The sequence below is a fragment of the Scyliorhinus torazame genome, chromosome 8, assembly GCF_047496885.1.
Source record: "Scyliorhinus torazame isolate Kashiwa2021f chromosome 8, sScyTor2.1, whole genome shotgun sequence".
NCBI classification, from domain to species: domain Eukaryota; kingdom Metazoa; phylum Chordata; class Chondrichthyes; order Carcharhiniformes; family Scyliorhinidae; genus Scyliorhinus; species Scyliorhinus torazame.
In genome coordinates this window covers 31,854,454-31,877,250 of record NC_092714.1, presented here as the reverse complement: position 1 = coordinate 31,877,250, position 22,797 = coordinate 31,854,454, and the positions used below count along the sequence as shown (strand labels likewise).

At 47.8% G+C, this 22,797-nt stretch overlaps 1 protein-coding gene across 5 annotated transcripts in view; it reads left to right on the top strand.

Moving 5' to 3' along the window:
• LOC140427720 (lebercilin-like protein) overlaps nt 1-22,797 on the top strand; it is a 162,973-nt gene that overhangs the window by 78,422 nt on the left and 61,754 nt on the right. For 4 of the 5 annotated variants that reach the window (XM_072513259.1, XM_072513260.1, XM_072513262.1 and 1 more), the window contains one exon: nt 8,364-8,501. The exons of the other annotated variant lie outside the window; for it this stretch is intronic. In XM_072513259.1, coding sequence (XP_072369360.1) covers nt 8,364-8,501 — 138 coding nt within the window. The remainder of the gene's footprint in view (nt 1-8,363; nt 8,502-22,797) is intronic. 5 annotated transcript variants of the gene reach the window in all.

Below are 22,797 nucleotides of genomic sequence, written 5' to 3'. Positions count from 1 at the left end.
CGTGTGCGCGTGGGTTTCCTCCGGGTGCTCCGGTTTCCTCCCACAGTCCAAAGATGTGCAGGTTAGGAGGATTGGCCATGATTAATTGCCCTTAGTGTCCAAAATTGCCCTTAGTGTTGGGTGGGGCTACTGGGCTATGGGGATCGGGTGGAGGTGTTGACCTTGGGTAGGGTGCTCTTTCCAAGAGCCGGTGCAGACTCGATGGGCCGAATGGCCTCCTTCTGCACTGTAAATTCTATGATTCTATGATATACGTTGTGTACCTGGGAGAAGAAGAATTTCTTCTCCCCTGGGTGAGTGAACCGCCATGGGTCCACAGCCCCCATCTGCTCCATGAATATGCTGAGTTCTTTCGCCATGTTGGAGGTCTTCCCTGTTTCATGATTCGATCTGTCCGTCCATGAGTCCTGTAAACAGTTAAAGTCCCCACCCATGATAAGTCGGTATGTGTTGATGTCAGGGATTGCTGTCATGGTCTTCTTTATAAATGCTGTGTCAATCCAGTTGGGAGGGTACACGTTAACTTCCTGCCTTCCTGCGAATCAACCATACTTACCTTGTGGACGCGCCCCTGCACTTTGGGGTTTCCCTTTGTTAGGGGGCCATACAAGATGGCTTCAGTCACCCCATGAGGTCAGGCTTCTGCGCTCAAGGGTTTCCCTTTGTCCAGGGGGCACTCAACACGGCTGCCAACTGTGTGCATGCCATGTGGGTGAGCCCCTGTAATCTGGGGTTTCCCTTTGCTCAGGGACCCTCCAAAGTGGTTACTTGCGATACTTTTGTGTTCCAACTTGTGGCCTGTTGCAGCCAGCCTAAGGCCCTTGCGATCTGATCCCCCTATGGTATTTCCTCCCCCCCCCCCCCCCCCCCGCCCTCCCTGGAGCTGTCCCCCCCATGTTCCCTTAGCTCTATTTCTTCACTTAGTCGTCCCCTGTTGCTGATGCTTACCCCCTCCCCCCCACCCCCCACCTTTTCCAGGCGCTCTCTTCCTTGAGGGAGATGCGCTGCGGCCTCGCTTTCCATCACGCTTCCCAGTGCTAGGTTCCCCGCTAGTGTGTTGGCCCCCCTGCCGGAGCTGGTTATGTATCCTCCCATTGCCTGTTCTCTCTGCTCCCTCCTGGCCATTCCCCTCTCCCTTTCTTGCGCCCTGCTACCCTCACTCTTTCTTTCTTCTATTTCACCTCCCGTCCTCAGAACGAGGCAGCGCAAAGTGTTCATCAAGTTGGTTAATTGATTTGGTAAATAAATAAAGTCTCTTTGGATGATCTTTTGATTGCTATCCCTGCTGCAGTTTCTCCAGCCAGATCTCCAGGACAAATTTGTCCATGTCCGCAGGGGCTGTGAAGAAGTGCTTCCTGCCTTGGAATGTGACCCAGAGTTTGGCCGGGTACAGCGTCCCACAATTAACGCCTCTCTTGTACAGGGCTGCTTTCACCCTGTTGAACTCTGCCCGGCGCTTGGCCAGGTCAGCCCCAATATCCTGGTAGATCCTCATCTGGTGACCTTCCCAGTTACAGTTTTTTGTTTTCCTTTTCCAGAGCAGGATTTTATCCCGGTCTTGGTACCGGTGAATTTTCACGATTATCGCCCTAGTTATTCTCCAGCTTTGGGTTTTGGATGAAGCAACCAGTGGGCTCTGTCTATTTCTGGTGGGTTGGGGAAGCTATCCCTTCCCACCAGATTGCCCACATAGTCTGTGGGGTTCCTACCTTCGATCACCTCCAGCAGGCCCACTATCAGTAGGTTTTGACGCCTCGATCGGTTTTCCTGATCCTCAATCTTTCCTTTCAGATTCCCTGCGTCGCGACCAACCTTGATATTTCCTTTGCCAGGGCTGCGATATGATCGCCCTGGTGTGTTGAGGCCTTCTCTAGCTCTTTATGGTGCTTTCCTGGGCTTTCAATCGCCTCTCTGTCTTGTCTAGGGCCACCTGCATGGTCACCAGAGCTTCCGCGACCACCACCCTGACCGCAGCCTGGATATCAGTTTTCAGCTACTATCTGTGTTCTCTCAGTTCCCTTGAGAGAACCATCCTCCAACCACCCCCTGGTAAGGCGGATGGGTCCTTCTTGCTCTGGCGAGACCTGAGTTTCGACGCCTCATGCATCTGCCAGCTCAGCCATTTGCTTCTCCTGGCTTTTTTCATTTGTTTCTACACGGCCTCTGGAGTGGCTGTTGTTTCAGCATCTCCTTTCGCGTTGATGCTGGTTGAGGTGTGGGAATGTTTTTCCCTTGTATTAGCGGATTATTTCGCATGAAAGAGCCTATTTTCGGGTTTGTAGGAGGTGAGCCACCTGATTTGCAACTACTCAGCACGTCCCTGGACATCCTGGGCTTCTCACGCGCTCCCTCCGGGGGGGGGCAGCCGATGTGGAGCGGTCTCAGGGAGCTGCAGACTGGTACAAAATAAATGACGATGGAAAAAGGCTGCAAAGAGTGTCTAGGCAGCTCATTCCAACATAGACATTAGTGACCTTTTAAAATTTTATTTCTGCCCTGACATTTCATCCTGCCCTCGATCGAGGATGTTGCTAACACGTAAAGGCCGCCTGGCTAACCGGCCAACCCACCAACTGTAAAAGCAGACGAGCCACGTAACATTGCATCAATTGACTCCTGAATGGGTTAAATTGCCTGCTTGATTGTCGCCCTGCACATTTCCGACTCTTGCATGCAGCCGCCAACTGAAATATGCAAGTATGCGATGACATCAGGACGCGCACCTGATAGCCGCTTGCACGATTTCACACGCTGCATGGTCGAGCCAGCACGTGCCAAACAATCTAAAATTCTGGCCGGTGTGCCAGTCAGAGGAGGGCTGCACAGGGGAATGCTGAGAAGCTTGAAGAGTCATGGATGCCACCGGAAAATGGCATCACACTCACCTTTCCTGACTGAATGAGGACATTAAACCTTTTCCAACACCGTATCCATGTTGTGGGCACCTCACTATAACTGTTCACATTCTCTCCAACTTCCAGCCATACCTGTTTAGTTTGTGTGTCAGGCCTCTTTCCCATCCTGAGGAAGCAACATGTCTGGACCTCACCACCTCCAGCATGACCAACAGGGAAGGGTCAATGAATCCAATGGGCAATTTACCACAACTTCCTTCCATGTCTTTGCCACCACAAGCATTCACAATTGGGGTTTCCTGTAGCCATTTTGCCTCTTTAAATAGAGCACCTGTCAGTGACAGTTGTGTTGTCACCACACCCGCACTCAGTGATGGTCAAGAACCTGTGAAACTGGGTGCAAAAGATATGGCAGAATTAAAGAGCTGTTGCAAAGCCCTTTTCATTTGCAAATAGGTACTGTAATGTTCTTGTGGGATGGCCTGATTTATATTACAGGAGCACTTGTAGGTAAAGCCATGAACAATTTATTAACATTAACTGTGGGTCAAATATATAAAAGACAACAGATGAATAACAGTACGAACATGCACAAGCAACCTCTCTCCCAGCTCCCTAGTCAGTCTGAGGTCACCTGACTCTAACGTTCACTTATAAACTAATGAGACTCCTGGCGGCATGGTAGCACAGTGGTTAGCACTGTTGCTTCACAGCCCAGGTTCGATTCCCAGCTTGGGTCACTGTCTGTGCGGAGTCTACACGTTCTCCCTGTGTCTGCGTGAGTTTCCTCCGGGTGCTCCGGTTTCCTCCCACAAGTCCCGAAAGATGTGCTTGTTAGGTGAATTAAACATTTTGAATTCTCCCTCTGTGTACCCGAACAGGCTCCGGAATGCGGCGACTAGGGGCTTTTCACAGTAACTTCATTGCAGTATTAATGTAAGCCTACCTGTGGCTTCAGGAGGTGGCAGCGAGCAGGGATAGAGAGATTTGGAAATCTCTTAATTGAGGAGGGTTTCCCGAGCCTGGAGGAGCTAGAGGAGGAGTTTGAGTTGCCAGGGGGGAATGGGTTCCGGTATCTGCAGGTACAGGATTTTGTTCGGAGGCAGGTCCCGAGCTTCCCTCGCCTCCCACTAAGGGGACTACAGGATAAGGTGTTGTCTAAAACAGGGGTTGGGTAGGGGAGGGTCTCGGAAATATACAAGGAACTGATGGAGTGGGAAGGGGTCCCAATTGGGGAGGTGAAGAGGAAGTGGGAGGTAGAGCTGGGAGAGGAGTTGGAAGTCAGGTTATGGGAGAAGGCCCTGAGGAGAGTCAACACTTCCTCGTCGTGTGCCCGGCTTAGCCTGATCCAGTTCAAGGTGGTCCACAGGGCTCAGAAGACTGTGGCCCTGATGAATAGGTTTTTTGAGGAGGTGGAGGACAGGTGTGGGCGGTGTGGGGGAAGCCCTGCGAACCATGTACATATGTTTTGGGCGTGTCCGAGGCTGAGGGGATTTTGTCAGAGATTTTCAGATGTCATGTCAGAAATCCTGGAAGGGAGGGTGACTCTGAGTCCAGAGGTGGCAATATTTGGAGTGTCGGACGACCCGGGAGTCCAGAGGGGGAGAGAGGCCAACTTTTTGGCCTTTGCCTCCCTGGTGGCCTGGAGATGGAATTTGCTGGGATGGAGGGACTCGGAGCTTCCAAAGTCGGGGGTTTGGATCAGTGACATGGCAGGGTTTCTTAGGCTAGAGAAAATTAAGTTCGCCTTAAGGGGTTCATTACAGGGGTTCGCTCAGAGGTGGCACCGTTCATCGACTTCTTCAAGGAGAATTGACTGTCAGCAAGAGGGGGGGAGAGGTGGCAGGGGAAAGGGGGAGGCATGGAAGTGACGAATAAGGGCAGGGAATCTAATGTATGGCTTGTTAGGGTTTCGGGTTGGGAGAGTTGGGTATGTTATTGTGGGGTTTTTGTGTGTGTTGGATTTCTCTGTTTGAAATGTTAAAATTATAAATGCATCAATAAAATATTTTCTAAAAAATAAATGTAAGACTACTTGTAACAATAAAGATTATTATTCTCAACCGCATTTATTTTAAATAGAGTATCAGTTTGCATTTCTTTAAGTGTTGGAGAATTTTTTGAAGTCTCAAAAAAATTCTTCTCTGTTATTACTCAACAAACAATGATGTTTCATCAGGTGTCTTCCACTGTGCTGACTGGTCTGGAGTTGAGCTTAGAGTACCAAGTCTGAGCAAAGTGATTTTTTTTCCCTTTGCATCTGGAACAAAACTTGCCAAACAATGGACACTATCTTAATTTGTGCATTTGACCACATCTTTTACACAGAAAGACTTCATCCTGACCTTTAACCTGTTTGTTGGTGTGCGAGGAGTTGCAGGAACCTTCCCACCTTATTTTTAAAGTTTCCCGCCCTTTTGGAAAAAGGGCAGCAAGCGGACTGCTTTTCTCCAAGAAGATGTCGCCATTACTGAGAACCATTTTAGAATGCTGTGCTGCTAGCTCATGAGCCTGACAATTCTTAACTGTTTGGTCCAAAGACAGCTCCGATTCCCTCAGCAACAGTTCCCTCAGCTTATTTTCATTCCCACCAAACACAATTTGATCCCGAATCATGGAAGATTCCATCGCAGAAAAATTACAGGTTTTAGTTTTTAACTTTAAATCAGCGATGAAATGATTTATGGACTCTTCAGTCTTCTGTAATCATGATCTAAACACATCGCGTTCATAGATTTCATTATTTCTGGGGATACAATGTTTATCTAATCTTCACATTATTTTGTTAAAATTTTTATTATCTTCACTGTTTGCAAATTTAAACGTATTAAACACAGCAATTGTTTCCGGCCCTGCCACTGTTAGGAGCACCACTACCTTATGCGAATCTGATTGATCTCCAAAATTTACTGCAGTAAGAAACAGATTAAATTGTTGTTTAAACACACGCCAATTGCTGTCCTTTCCATGAAATCTGAGACTCATTGGTGGCTTCAATGAGTCCATGTAGTTAATTTGTGCAGTCTGCAAAATCTTCAAATCTCTGTGGACCACATGGCAGGCTTCAACGATGATGTGATAGTTTTTTCTCAGTGTTTAATACCATCCAATCCTGGTACCATGTAATGTTCTTGACAGAAGACCTGATTTATATTACAAGAATACTTGTGGCTAAAGCAATAAATGATTTATTAACATTAACCGTGGGTCAAGTATATACAAAACAAGATATAATTAACAGTATGAACATGCACAAGCAACCTCTCTTCCAGCTCCCTAGTCAGTCTGAGGTCACCTGACTCCAACATTCACTTATATACTAATGAGACTCCTCGTGGTCAGTCGGTGAATTACAACACAACCATGCTATCACTATAGGTAACCCAAAAAACCAGCCTCCCTGCTACATACAGTTCTATACAGGTAAAATTCACCCAATGTATTTGTATACAACTCAGGCTGTACTGTATTATAAATACATCAACACCTATGTTGCTGTCTGTGCTTCCATAACAATACTTCAGTAATTAGTTTTCTCCACCTTTATTTTCTTAAGTTCATCAATTATGGTGTTTTATAGTTCAGAATATTTTGTAATGTTATTTTGTCCATAATAATTGTACCAAACACTCCCAGGCCCCTATACAGCACACATTATGGGCAGGGTAAAGCTACTCCTTTCTACTACCCCTGCACATTAATGCTCCAACCTCAGAAGAGCAACTCAGTTGTGCTCCAGTGAATGCTTTCATTTGCACACCAGATATACTAATGGCTTCTTTTGGTGTATATATTTTCATTATTCATTCGTTATAATAATCTAGATATAAATACAAAATGGGATTCCCTTATTAAAACCTGTGTCAAATGCAGTAATATTTACCCCCCTAAGTAATTTACCAATTAGGTACCAGATTATTTGTTGTGGCTTCTCAATGGGTTTGAGATTCATCAAATACATTTTGTTTAGGTTTGGCATTGCCTCCTGAAGACATTCATCTCATCAATTTGGACTGGATTTGATCCCTGAAGTGAAAGTACAATGCTATAGTGGAAAAGAGCTTAACCCTATTCACACCACTATTTTAGATTCTTATATGGTAAATTAACTTTGCCTAATACCTCCAAAGAATCATTTTAGAGAGTTCAAATCTTTGCATAACGTCCAGGCTTCAATCCTCTGAAGTTTGTGAGCATTACTGACAAGCATTTATTGCCCATCCCTAATTCTCCGTGAGGAGGTGATGGTGAGCAGCCTTTTTGAACCACTAGAGACCATGTGGCTTTGGTACATCTGCAGTGCTGTCAGGGAGGGAGTGTAACTGTGAAGGAACAGTTATATCATTCCAAGCCAGGATGGTGCGTATGTGTTGGAAATGGACTTTCAAGTCATGGTGATGTACCAATGCGCCTGCTACCCTTGTCTTTCTAGGTGGTAGAGGTTACACGTTTGGAAGGTGCCGTTCAAGGAACCATGGCAAGTTGCTACAGTGCACCTCATAGATGGTACACACTGTAGCCATAGTGCATCAGTGGTGGAGGGAGTGAATGTTTAAGGTAGTGGATGGGGTTCCAATCAAGGGGCTGTTTTGTGCTGGATTGCATCGAACCTCTTGAATGTTCTTGAAGCTACGTTTATCTAGGCATGCAGAAAATAAATTAGGAACTGAATTTACACTTTATTTAGGAGCCCCATATTTATAAGCATGATACAATTTCAGTGAGTCGAATATGTAATTCCCCCTCTTTTCTGCTTCTCATCAACTATAACTATGTTTCTGACTCTTTTGTTAGAAGGAGATCACCTTAAAAGAGTCCTGTATGTTGTATCACCACCAGGTGTTGTCCTGAGCACTCCCATGTATACAGGCGCCTGAGCATTTTATTTACATTGTTATTGAGGTTTACAAAGGGATTTCTTTTCTTTGAGAGCTTTCAAGTAATATTGTAAGACGGTAGGTAACATTGGTACCAAGAGACTTAGTTATCCTACACATCCTCAACTGTGGCTATGCATTCTAACCAATCATCCCATGCTTAGCACTTCCTACAGTCATTACTTTGGCAATTGGCAGCACCAGACACCGTGCCATTTCAAAGATCCAGGTTTGATTTCTGGTTGATGCTGAATTGGCTGATTGTTGATGGGACATCGACAAAGGCACTAAAATTGGTTTGACCTCGAGAAGGTTTCCCTCTCCTGATTGCTATGCATTAGTAGCTACTGGAAAATGGATAAATGGGCATTGGGTAAAAGTAGATTTGGGTAAGTTGTGAGACCTTTGGTTGAGATGCCCCCAAGGGGAAATAATCACCATTTTACACTGTGCTCACACATAGTTCAATTGGCCACTGTGTTGAAGGGTTGCTGGTGCCTGTGGAATCATTCCACTTGATAAGTCTGCATCTTCAGGAAAGGAAGGGATTTCTGAACACAAAGTGTTGTCTTCAATGGCAATTATCCCATGATTTTCCTGCAGGTGCTTATTTTGTTCACTGTGTCTTTAGGACCTGGAGAAAATTCTGGAATTAAAAGGTAAAAGTTTCAATCACCAGCTGGCTACAGAACACAGAAAGACACACGAGGCCCTTGATCTGATAAAGAAGCTAGAATTGGAGCAACGCACTCTGAACCAAATGCTGACGGTATTGCTTTAACTGACCCATTGTAGCATCATTGGTTTGTTTAAAACTTCAACAATGAAAACGTGAAGCATAATGTTAAATCAGGAAAAACGTTTTAGGTAAATAAGATCTAGGATATCAACCCCAGACAAATTAAGTTTACAAAAAAGGAGGCCCGATATCGGCACAGTGGGAAACAAAATTAATTGATTTGTGTCTTTCATATTTCTAAGAAGAAACCAATTTTTGGCTGTACCCCCATCAAGCCTCCTCCTCCAACCCATGCCACCCCTCCCCCACCCATTCTACTGACTCAGGAAGTTTCCAGCAACCCTTCAGTACCTTGCCTAAATGACTATTTTTCACAAGTGTATCTAGATAGTGAGTGTTGGTGGGGTTATTTCCATGTTGGGAATCATAGTCAGCCCCGAGCCCCTCCTTATCCAACATCCAGTAGGAGTCACTGGAAAATGATCAGGAGGAGGAACTCGATCTTATCTTTTTCTTTTTAAGCCCTGTGATGCAGGCTTTAGTAATGCGCCCTCAAAATGATAATTAATGTTAACTGAACACATTGGCTGGAGATGTCTCAGAAAGACTTTTTAGTGGCAACATATGTGGAAATCCATATCCTGCCTGAACTATAATACTAATCACCACCTTGTTGAAATCCCACAACCCATGTTGTTTACTATTTGAGTCTTATTCTGCCTTTAAGAAAAAGTATACATTTTTTAACTGCAGGCAAAGTAAATTAGGTCTTTGAAGGTGGGTTTCTCTTGGACATTTAAATAGCACACCTCTCTGATGTCTCAATGTCCCCCCAGGGTCAGGTATACAGAGAAACGTGGCAACAAAGCTCTGCCATTTGTCCATGTTCAGTGTGAGTCACAGAAACGGATTGGCTTCATAGAATTTACAGTGCAGATGGAGGCCATTCGGCCCATCGAGTCTGCACCGGCTCTTGGAAAGGGCACCCTACCCAAGGTCAACACCTCCACCCTCTCCCCATAATCCAGTAACCCCACCCAACACTAAGGGCAATTTTGGACACTAAGGGTAATTTATCCTGGCCAATCCACCTAACCTGCACATCTTTGGACTGTGGGAGGAAACCGGAGCACCTGGAGGAAACCCATGCAGACACGGGGAGGATGTGCAGACTCCGCACAGACAGTGACCCAAGCCGGAATCAAACCTGGGATCCTGGAGTTGTGAAGCAATTGTGCGATCCACAATGCTACCGTGCTGCCCATTGCAGCAGTGCAGAGTGAATGGCTCCATCTGCCTCACTGAGCAAGTTGAACATTAGTAGACTTGCAATCGAGCTGGAAATACCACTTCTTTATTGCAGTTCCCCCCCCCCCCCCTCCAAAAAAAAACTATTTTTAGAATAAAATGCAGCTAGATTTACTTTGATGTTGTTGACACCAACAAGATGTACTCCTTTTTGCATTTTTTGTCCTCATTGCACTGTGCCTGTGTGTTTGGAATTATTACGGCTAGATCTGATCCCTGTTCTCAACTGACATTCACACTATGTATTTTATGGCAGGGTCACTGGATCACAGTTAGGAGCGGGAACCACTTTTCCCATCCAAGAGATAGTGAAGCTAATTTTAGTATTCCAAGACTGTTCTACCTGACACAAGCTGCTTAGCATTACTTTTGATCTGTAGGGTTCAGTATTTCACTGTGCAGTGTATTTACCATTGAAGGTGATCTCGATGGTCCTTTTCCATTGGTAAACATGGACTTGTTGCTGTTGCACCTTAATCTGTCAGCTGTGTGATTTTGTTTGAGTTTGGTTGAATCCTGTACAATGAAAAACTTGAGCCATTGGACAAGATTCTCTCAAAAGGGAACAAAGTCCCTTAGCAAGCGCGTTTAGCCGTGTGTTTTCCGGCACTCACAGCGCCGAGAAACGCATGGCTATTCAATGCGAATTCGTTGAATAAGGAGCCTGAACAGGGAACGCGAGGCTGAGGCCGCACATAACCCTGTTTGGTACTGTCGGGATCTCTGCTCACTGGAACTCCCCATAGTGACGAGAGAGACCATTTTTAAATGGCATCGCGATCTCCGAGGCCCCCTAAACAGTCCCCCCCCCCCCAGACCGAACACAATATGGGAGGGTCCCCACATAACCCCCTCCCCGCCTCTGCTACACCCACACCGGGCAACCCCGGCCCGATCTCGCGTGTGCAAAAAATACCAGCGTGGCACCTTGCAATGCCAACTGTGCACCCTGGCAGCGCCCATGGCAGCTGGCAGTGCCACCTGGGCAACTTGGCAGTGTCAGGCTGACAGCAGGTTGTACTGCTAGGGTAACCAGATGGCACCAGCAGTGGCAGAGCACCACCCGACCCATAGGGCATGAAGTTGGGGGCCTCTAATCTCTTGGGAGACCACCACAAGTGCCGTTCCGTCTGGGCCCCCCTCGTTTGTGGGGAACAGTGCTGAATGGCACTCGGCAGAGGTCTCTGAGAGAAAGGGGTTGAAAGCCTTTGACAAGATCCCACCTGGGAGACTTATTAAGAAGGTAAATTCACATGGGATACAGGATTATTTGATAAAGTGGATTCATAATTGGCTTCGCAGTAGGAGACAAAGGTGGCGCCGTTCTCCGGAAATATTTCTAAGTGTGTAGCGAGCGGGAATTGCCGCAAGCTTCCCGGCGCTCGTTCAACATTAATTCGTCCACTTAACAAGGCCTCACGGGCTTCTCGCCGCAAATGAAGGCTGGCCAGCTGATTTGCCCGGACCGGGCTCGCCAGCCCCCCACTAACAAGATTGAGCAGCACTTAAGCTGCACTTGCTCAGCCAACCCCAGCCAGCTCGCAACAATGGCACCAAGTAGACCAGCCCCAAGATTCGAGGATGCTGACCTGGGGAGGCTGCTAGATGCAGTGGAGGCCAGGAGGGTTGTCCTATTCCCCCGAGGGTCCCGGAGGGTTAGCCACAGGGCAGCCAGTGCTGCCTGGGAAGGTGGCGGCGCCACGAGCACCGGGAGAGTGACCAGGAGGACTGGCCTCCAATGCAGGAAGACGAGCAATGACCTAAACCGGGCAGCACGAGTGTGGCTAATGATGCCCTCTCTGCGTCTCCTCAGGAAAGCTCTTCCACAACCGTCGAGATTGGTGCCAGACTGACAGTGGGCGTGACGGACATAAGAATCCTCACCACCTTCGTGGAGCGTGCCCTGGAGGTGGCTGGGGTGGGCAAGGACAGAATGGTCACCAATGCAGAGGCTGGCGGACGCTGCAGAGGTGAGGAATCACTGAGCTCCACCCGGAGGATCTGTCAAACGTGAGCTGTTATTGCCTTACTGACTGACTCATCTCTCCCACAGACCACATGTCCATTCTCCCGCAGGTCCTCCAGCCGACGGAGCCGGCCCATCCCAAGCAGAACCCTCTCCAACCTCCCAGGAGACCACCTCAGAGGAGAGCTCTGAGGATGCCACTGTAATAGTCATGGCATAGCTGTCATCCCCAACCTCCACCAGCGCAGATACATATACCTCGGTGCGAAATGTTAGTGGTCAGGCTTCTGGGGCACAATCTGATGAACACCTCACTGCTGACGATGTGCATCAGGTGGAGGCAAGAACCCCCAGGCAAGACAGCAGTAGGGGGTCTGCTGGATCCCAGGACCCAACTGGGCCCCAGCCTGGTGCTGAGCCTGTGGAACAGAGGTACCTGCTGCTGACGGCGACATTAGGGAGCGGCCGGGACATTCAGAGGGAGATGTCAGCAGCACCGCAGAACCTCCATGGCCACTTGGAGAGTCCCTGAGGCCATGGGCGCAGGAGATGTCACTGGCAATGCGTGGCACCGAGGCCAACACTGCTAGGGTGGCGACTGCACAACGTCAGCACCATTAGTGAAGGTGTCCAAGGTATCGCGCAGTGGGGGATGGCCGTGGCTGAGAGTCACAACAGAATGTCCGCCTCGCTGGGTGTTGTGACCCAGTACCAGGCTGACCTTGATGAGGTTCTGCGGGACATGTCCTGCTCTCAGATGGACATGGCCGAGGTGCTGCAGAGCTTGTCCCAGTCACTGAGGAGCATCGACATGATGGTGCAGAGCATGGGGAACCGCCAGGCTGGCAGAGCCAGATGATGCAGGGGCAGCTGGGGATCGAACTAGTTGCCCCTCCATTCCAAGGTGAACCCTAGGGCCCTATAGTCACTGCGCCGGAGGAGGGTGCGCTGAGTGTCAACCTGGACCCGTTCCATGGAGTGGGGGTGGTGGTCATCAGCTCCCCCCAGGTTCCACCCCTTTGATGAGGTTGTGTCACACAGCCAGTACACGGGAGAGGCCGCATGGCTGTGCATGTACTACTGACAAGTGAACCGGGGCTCGCCAGCCTCACAGCCCCCAGAAGACGCCTGCCCACCCACAGGATTCCACTTGGGTTATGTGAAGTGCTCATTTAACCACTATTGCCAATTTCCTATTCGTGATAGCTTCAGCTGGATGGCCAGAGGCCTCGGCAGTCAATGGGGGTTATGGGTGGTCGGTGGGGTAAACGGATAGGGGCAAGGGTTGCCCCCTGAACGGATAAACATGATCCAGGGGTTGGCATGGTGCTGCTGCAAACGGTTGCCCCCCGTTGCCCCCCTTTCCCCAGCATACCCCTCCACTTTCCCATGGAGGCCGAACCCTGCAGGAGGGTCCCCCACCCCCAACTGATGGCCCCCACCCCCTACCGAGCACTGGGGTAGCAATCTCAGCACCCCCGGGCTCTTTGCCTGTGAGCAAAGATGGCTACTCACCTCCTCGGTTCCCCACGGAAGCCCTTCCGCCAGGTTCACATTTTTCAAAAGGAGTACTAATCGGTGCCAGCGTGACCACTTGGTGGGGAGGCCGCAGAATGATGAGAGGCCCTTGGATATCGGGTGGCTCTCGTTAATTGTATGGAAATAGGGCTTAAGTGGTGATAATTGGTTTCTCGCCTCGCTACGGCAAGGTCCCGATTTCACCTTCGGGAGCGGGCCGGTTGTATCACAATCTGTTTGGCGCCTAGCACGGTTCTCGTTTTTGGCCTCTCCCATTATTCACCGGCCTCGTTTTGCTCGAAGGAGCGAAACAAGGTTTGTCAGTAGTGGGAGAGGCCAAAAACGAGAACCGCCCCAGGCGCCAGCCAGTTTACACGAATGAGAAGTGACCTTATTGAGACATATAGGGTTCTCAGGGGGCTTGACAGGGGAAATGCTGTGAGGATGTTTCAACTTGTGGGAGAGTCTAGGACCAGAGGGCAGAATCTCAGAGTAAGGGGTGACCCATTTAAGACAGAGATGAGGGGAAATTTCTTCTCTCAGAGAGTAGTGACTCTGTGGAATTCTTTACCGCAGAGAGCTGTAGAGATGGGACGTTAAGTATGTTCACTATGGTGGGCTAAACAGATTTTTATCAGTAAGGGAATCAAGGGTTATGTAGATGAGGCAGGAAAGTGGAGTTGAGAATTATTTCAGATCAGCCATGATCTCGGTAATAACCTGATCGGAACACACGAGGTTGGGTTGATTGTTTTTCCCATGTGGCTCGAGGAGTATCCCCTCTTTGTTATATATAAGGTCGGCCAGATTGGAACGAACCGACAGAGAGAGAGAGAACCCAGTGAAGTTCAACCAGGCCCTTTGTACAGTAGGTATTCTAAATAAACGGCTTCTTTGTGATACTCGTCTGACTCCCTTTGGGTAATGGTGCCTTGTTTACTAGTGAGGAGTCCTCTGCCTTCACCAAGGTGAATGGCATCCATCATGTTCACAACATGCCTTACCACCCAGCGTCAAATGGATTGGCAAAATGCGCCAGACAAACGGTGAATCGGGGCCTGAGGAAACAAACCAGAGGTCCGATGGATACCAGACATGCTTTCTCTTCTTGTATAGGAGTGCTCCTCATGTTGTAATGGGGGTAGCCCCGGCCAAACTGTTGATGGGTCGCCGACTCCGGGCTCGGTTGGGTTTAGGGCAGCACGGTAGTATAGTGGTTAGCACTATGGCTTCACAGCACCAGGGTCCCCGGTTCGATCCCCGGCTTGGGTCACTGTCTGTGCGGAGTCTACACGTTCTTCCCGTGCCTGCCTGGGTTTCCTCCGGTTTCCACCCACAAGTCCCGAAAGACGTGCTATTAGGTGAATTGGCTATTCTGAATTCTCCCTCTGTATACCCAAACAGGCACCGGAATGTGGCAACTAGGGGCTTTTCATAGTAACTTCATTGCAGTGCTAATGCAAGTCTACTTGTGACAATAACGTTATTATTATTGTTGTTCCCTGACATCGGCGCAAAAGTGCGCCGTGCACAAGATTTCCAAGGGCGTTGCCAAAAAAGTGTGGTCTTCTACGATCCTCCGCACCTGACGAGGTGGTCAATGCCCGTAACTTTAGTGAAGGTCCTCACTTGCTTCCAGGGGTCGTCGTTCGTCATACCGGCCCGGTTTCATACCAGGTCTGTGTTCGAGATCAGCTCATGAAGCGTCACCTGAATCACAGAATCATAGAATGCCTACAGTGCAGACGGAGGCCAATCAGTCCATTGAGTGGACACCGATTCTCTGAAAGAGCCCCCTATCTAGGCACACCGTATCCCCGTAACCCCACCTAACCTTTCAGTCACCAAGGGGCGATTTATCATGGCCAATCCACCCAACATCTTTGGACTGTGGGAAGAAACCTGAGCACCCGGAGGAAACCCACGCAGACACGGGGAAAATGCAGAAACTACACACCGACACGTGAGGCTGGAATTGAACCCGAGTCCCTGGTGCTGCGAGACAGCAGTGCTAACCACTGTGCCATCCATAGATCACTTTCGCGCCCAGCAGTCTTCTGCTCCGGAGACTCCTCAGGGGAATTCTACCCCAGTCCAGACGCCGTTCAGATGTCTCCTCGGTGAAAGTCCACCCCGGTACCACCGGTTACTCCGGCCCCACAGTCTGCACTCCCAATTGCATCTTCTTCTCGTGATACCGAAGTGCCTGATGTCTGGTTGTCTGATTCCGAAATGGAGATAAAGAACACTGGGGTCTCTGACCCGGACATTGTCTTCGGCCACCTTTGGAGAGTTCTATGCCCAGGGGGTCCAGCCGCCAGTGTCGTTCTCTGGCTTGTTATACTCTGGCTGATCCTGTACCACCGCCGGCAAATGCGGCCACCCGCCACCCGCTGGGATGGTGCCGGTTTCTTCTGTTCCTTCCGTGTTGTCAGTGTTTTTAACTTCTTCGTCCGCTCCTCGTCTTCATTGACCCCTATGGGGTCTTCGGAATTCGGTGAGGGGAGCGGGAGTTGGATGTAATAACCTCCATGGAACACAGGGGACTGGGTTGTTTATTATCACGTGTTCCCTCGCTAACTACGGATCCGATACCATGTTGCATAGAAGTTCGGCCAAATAGGAACCGACTAATAGAGAGAGGGGACCCGGTGAGGTTCAACCAGGCCATTTGTAAATAGTGCGTATTGTAAATGAGCATCTTCTTTGTGCTACTTGTCTGACTCCCTTCGCCTTTATCAAAATCTCACTCAATGGTAGAGCAGACGTAATGGGCAATGCGGCCTATTTCTGCTCCTGTATCTTTTGGTCTTATGGTCAATTGACATGCCTGGAGTCTAACTGAATGCCACTGATTGCTGCTCAGCCTTTAACCTTGACATGCTGACCTCCAAATTCTCTGACAGCCATGGTTTGCCTGCACCATTGGCCGACTGTGCCAGCAAATAAATTCCCTTAGACCGTAGGCAATGGTACACTGCCCAAGAGGACCACTCCGAATCCTTGGTTGTGTGGTGAGATTTGTTTTGACAAGTGTCTCATATAGACCAGATTGCACGCAAGACCTTGGAGTGAAGCACCTGCACTCTGCCCTCCCCACACTGGTACAAAGAAGATCAGGGATCCTGAAACATGATGTCATTGGTCCAGCTGTGGTGACTATCCCAGAAAGGAGAAAGCAGTGTTCCGGAATTTCTGCTTGTTCTCCCTCCACCACTGTAACTGCACCAGATGTCGGTTTATGTGGGTAAACTAGATTTCCACCACATTGCTGGCACAATTATGCGGATGGAGTGAGAGTAACTCAGAAGCAATTCTGGGCAATGATGTTCTTTGAATAATAAATAATTAACTCGGATTCTCAGACTAAACTGCCGAACAGTAATGATGTGATTGTGTGCTGTTGCAATGTCTCTGCTGTTCGGAACTGTTCACACTGTGCACCATCCTCCTTCAGTGCAACTTGCTCGCAGATCTCTATGAATTGTGTTCAGTAAAACAGCGAGCTATGAGAATCTCCCAAGTTGACACTGGAGGGTGAAGGCTGTGTTGGCCTGTTCCCAATTACTTTACCTCACTTCACACAGGCAGTAGGTCTGAGCCAACAATTGTAAATTGCCATCCTATTTTAAGAATACATGTCCATGACAACGAGCCGCACCCATTAGTGGCACATGTCAGGGAATCTCAGGTGCGCTCCCTACAATTTTCCATCCATTAAAACTAATGAGTGGAAAATCATAGCGAGAATACCTGCAGGAGTGTGATTTCATAAACTCAGCCCTATAAAAAACATGTCATTCTACTGCCTCCTATCAGTGCAGGTGATGGATGACTACAGGTATACAAAATTAAATTTCAACCTACTATTCTCATGTCAGGTTGGGGAACAGTTCCATGGAGAACAGCAGATTACTGGCATCTAACCCACATGGTTATACTTAATAAGCTGGATTTTACGCTTCCCCCACTGAAAGGTTTGACGATGGGGTGAGGAGGAGGAGGGGGGTTGGCAAACAAAATCAAGCAGGTGGCCTGCCCACCATGGGCCAATTGGACAATTAGTTCCCGCTCAAGGGATTTAATCCCCTACAGGTTTCCCCCTCCCCTCTCCAGTTTCAGGCTCTCAAAGGCGGGACTCCCATGTTCCGAGGGGTGGAAGTCTTGCCATGCCTCTCTTAATTGGCATCTGGGCATATAATGACAGCGCAGCATTTGTCATTCTGTGGGTGGGCACATCTTACCCCCCTCTGACATTTTAGCTGGGTGGGGCAGGAACTGTGGCAGCCAGTAAAATCTAGCCCCGTATGTGAGACTTGGTCAGGGTATGGGCCTGTAATCGGTCCGTCCACTCATTGTCCATGTGTCTGCAAGCTTCAGCAAGAGACACTGTATAGTAATCAGCAGTAAGATCTCTGGCCAGCTTTTCTCCTTTATGGGACTATGATGCCAATATTGAATTTCCAATGTGACCCTGGTTGAAATCAGCCATCTCCAGAGAGACCATGGGCTGAAACTGGGTTAACACAATGAATAGGGTGACCATTTCCATATAGAGAACACTCTTGGTTCTCATCTTCACCATTTCATCGGTGTCCTTCCTTTAGCCATGAAACAAATTAAATTCTTGCGCGGAATTTTCCATCCCGCCGCACCCGTTTTCTGGTACGGCACGCTCCCGCCAGCAGCAGGATTCTCCGTCTCGCCATCCGGCCAGTGGGGTTTCCCATTATGGGCACCCCCATACGTTGGTAAATCCGCGAGCTTTTGTGCGCTGCTGGCGAAACGGATGATCCCGCCGACGGAGAATCAAGCCCCTTTTGTTTTTTTCCTGTCATTACAAGGTGTGTGGAGAAAGACAAACCCTTAATACCTTTATAGATGTTGGAGACATCCGCAGCAGACTGTTCTTGTGGATTTTGCTCCTGATTAACTGTAGCATTGCTCTGGACGAAACATTATTGAGTCACATTGTCAGCAGAGACTATCATGTAAAACATGCTGCCATACTCACACACCTCACAAACAAAACCTAACAAATCAGTATAGAAGCTAATAGCGTTTGACAGCTGTTAATTCAGCAGATGCAATAAACACTGTTTATACCAACCATTTGAATGCATTGCCACAGGCCTTGGACTAATGTAGCATGCGTGAGAGTTAACGGACTAAAACTCTACAGGCTGGCTTGGAGGCACGCAGTCTCAGGCATGGTAAACTGAGGTACCAGCATGACATCGCATCACCCCAATTCTCAGAGGCTGCTCTGACTCGCTAACCTGCAAACGTGTGAAAGGGGTAGTAACTGGTCCCTGATGTCATATCTGTTTCAGACATTACGGAGCTACTTTTCATATGGATACCAATTCCATTCTTTGGTTACTTTTTGAGACTGGGAAAAGTCCAAGTGCAAAAGTCAATCGAGGCAGACTTTCTTTCAGGTTTCTGAATCAAACTGCAATAATAAATACTCTTCACTCAAACAACAACATTTATTTCTTATGAAACACCAGTACATTTTTCACACCATCTCGTCACATAAGAACATAAGAACTAGAAGCAGGAGTAGGCCATCTGGCCCCTCGAGCCTGCTCCACCATTCAATGAGATCATGGCTGATCTTTTGTGGACACAGCTCCACTTTCCGGCCCGAACACCATAACCCTTAATCCCTTTATTCTTCAAAAAAATATCGATCGTTATCTTAAAAACATTTAATGAAGGAGCCTCTACTGCTTCACTGGGCAAGGAATTCCATAGATTCACAACCCTTTGGGTGAAGAAGTTCCTCCTAAACTCAGTCCTAAATCTACTTCCCCTTATTTTGTGGCGATGCCCCCTAGTTCTGCTTTCACCCGCCAGTGGAAACAACCTGCCCGCATCTATCCTATCTATTCCCTTCATAATTTTATATGTTTCTATAAGATCCCCCCTCATCCTTCTAAATTCCAATGACTACAGTCCCAGTCTACTCAACCTCTCCTCGTAATCCAACCCCTTCAGCTCTGGGATTAACCTAGTGAATCTCCTCTGCACACCCTCCAGTGCCAGTACGTCCTTTCTCAAGTAAGGAGACCAAAACTGAACACAATACTCCAGGTGTGGCCTCACTAACACCTTATACAATTGCAGCAGAACCTCCCTAGTCTTAAACTCCATCCCTCTAGCAATGAAGGACAAAATTCCATTTGCCTTCTTAATCACCTGTTGCACCTGTAAACCAACTTTTTGCGACTCATGCACCAGCACACCCAAGTCTCTCTGCACAGCAGCATGTTTTACTATTTTATCATTTAAATAATAATCCCTTTTGCTGTTATTCCTACCAAAATGGATAACCTCACATTTGTCAACATTGTATTCCATCTGCCAGACCCTAGCCCATTCACTTAGCCTATCCAAATCCCTCTGCAGACTTCCAGTATCCTCTGCACTTTTTGCTTTACCACTTCTCTTAGTGTTGTCTGCAAACTTGGACACATTGCCCTTGGTCCCCAACTCCAAATCATCTATGTAAATTGTGAACAGTTGTGGGCCCAATACTGATCCCTGAGGACACCACTAGCTACTGATTGCAAACCAGAGAAACACCCATTAATCCCCACTCTTTGCTTTCTATTAATTAACCAATCCTCTATCCATGCTACTACTTTCCCCTTAATGCCATGCATCTTTATCTTATGCGGCAACCTTTTGTGTGGCACCTTGTCAAAGGCTTTCTGGAAATCCAGATATACCACATCCATTGGCTCCCCGTTATCTACTGCACTGGTAATGTCCACAAAAAATTCCACTAAATTAGTTAGGCACGACCTGCCCTTTATGAACCCATGCTGCGTCTGCCCAATGGGACAATTTCCATCCAGATGCCTCGCTATTTCTTCCTTGATGATAGATTCCAGCATCTTCCCTACTACAGAAGTTAAGCTCACTGGCCTATAATTACCCACTTTCTGCCTACCTCCTTTTTTAAACAGTGGTGTCACGTTTGCTAATTTCCAATCCGCCGGGACCACCCCAGAGTCTAGTGAATTTTGGTAAATTATTACTAGTGCATTTGCAATTTCCCTAGCCATCTCTTTTAGCACTCTGGGATGCATTCCATCAGGGCCAGGAGACTTGTCTACCTTTAGCCCCATTAGCTTGCCCATCACTACCTCCTTGGTGATAACAATCCTCTCAAGGTCTTCAGCTGTCATCGCCTCATTTCCATCAGTCCACTGGCATGTTATTTGTGTCTTCCACTGTGAAGACCGACCCAAAAAACCTGTTCAGTTCCTCAGCCGTTTCCTCATCTCCCATTATTAAATCTCCCTTCTCATCCTCTAAAGGACCAATATTTACCTTAGCCACTCTTTTTTGTTTTATATATTTGTAGAAACTTTTACTATCTGTTTTTATATTCTGAGCAAGTTTACTCTCATAATCTATCTTACTCTTCTTTATAGCTTTTTTAGTAGCTTTCTGTTGCCCCCTAAAGATTTCCCAGTCCTCTAGTCTCCCACTAATCTTTGCTACTTTGTATGCTTTTTCCTTCAATTTGATACTCTCCCTTATTTCCTTAGATATCCACGGTCGATTTTCCCTCTTTCTACCGTCCTTGCTTTTTGTTGGTATAAACCTTTGCTGAGCACTGTGAAAAATCGCTTGGAAGGTTCTCCACTGTTCCTCAACTGTTTCACCATAAAGTCTTTGCTCCCAGTCTACCTTAGCTAGTTATTCTCTCATCCCATTGTAATCTCCTTTGTTTAAGCACAAAACACTAGTGCTTGATTTTACCTTCTCACCCTCCATCTGTATTTTAAATTCCACCATATTGTGATCGCTCCTTCCGAGAGGGTCCCTAACTATGAGATCCTGTGTCAATCCTGTCTCATTACACAGGATCAGATCTAGGACCGCTTGTTCCCTCGTTGGTTCCATTACATACTGTTCTAGGAAACTATCGTGGATACATTCTATAAACTCCTCCTCCTCCTTGACCGACCTGGTTAAACCAATCGACATGTAGATTAAAATTCCCCATGATAACTGCTGTACCATTTCTACATGCATCAGTTATTTCTTTGTTTATTGCCTGCCCCACCATAATGTTACTATTTGGTGGCCTACAGACTACTCCTATCAGTGACTTTTTCGCCTTACTATTCCTGATTTCCACCCAAATGGATTCAACCTTATCCTCCATAGCACCGATGTCATCCTTTACTGTTGCCCGGATGTCATCCTTAAATAACAGAGCTACACCACCTCCCTTACCATCCACTCTGTCCTTCCGAATAGTTTGATACCCTCGGATATTTAACTCCCAGTCGTGACCATCCTTTAACCATGTTTCAGTAATGGCCACTAAATCATAGTCATTCACGATGATTTGCGCCATCAACTCATTTACCTTATTCCGAATACTACGAGCATTCAGGTAAAGTACACTTATGTTGGCTTTTTTAGCTCTGTTTTGAATTTTAACACCTCGATCAGTAACCTCTCCCAAGTTATATTTCCTCTTAACCTTTCTCCTAATTTTCCTTGTCGTTGAACCCATATCTTCATTTAACAACCTTACCATTAATGTTTTCACTTCCCGTTTTATTCCTTTTAGTATTCCTGGTCCTATTCGCTGAGCTCCCCTCAGTCACTGTACCTTGTACTGTCGCCCTTTTTGATTTTTGACTATGGCTTCTCTGCCTTACACTTTCCCCCTTACTGCCTTTGGTTTCTGTCCCTGTTTTACTACCTTCCAACTTCCTGCATCGGTTCCCATCCCCCTGCCACATTAGTTTAAACTCTCCCCAACAGCTCTAGCAAACACTCCCCCCTAGGACATCGGTTCCAGTCCTGCCCAGATGCAGACCATCCGGTTTGTACTGGTCCCACGTCCCCCAGAATCGGTTCCAATGCCCCAGGAATTTGAATCCCTCCCTCTTGCACCATCTCTCGAGCCACGCATTCATCCTATCTATCCTGACATTCCTACTCTGACTAGCTCTGACATTATTACCTTTGAGGTCCTACTTTTTAGTTTAATTCCTAACTCCCTGAATTCAGCTTGGAGGACCTCGTCCCGTTTTTTACCTATATCGTTGGTGCCTATGTGCACCACGACAGCTGGCTGTTCACCCTCCCCCCCCCCCAGAATGTCCTGCAGCCGCTCCAAGACATCCTTGACCCTTGCACCAGGGAAGCAACATACCATCCTGGAGTCTCGATTGCGTCCGCAGAACCGCCTGTCTATTCCCCTTACAATTGAATCCCTATCACTATAGCCCTGCCATTCTTCTTCCTGCCCAGCTGCGCAGCAGAGCCAGCCACGGTGCCATGAACCTGGCTGCTGCTGCCTTCCCCTGGTAAGCCATCTCCCCCAACAGTATCCAAAGCGGTATATCTGTTTTGCAGGGAGGTGACCGCAGAGGACACCTGCACTGCCTTCCTACTCTTGCTCTGTCTTTTGGTCACCCATTTTCTATCTCCCTCAGTACCTTTCACCTGCGATGTGACCAACTCACTAAACATGCTATCCACGACATCCTCAGC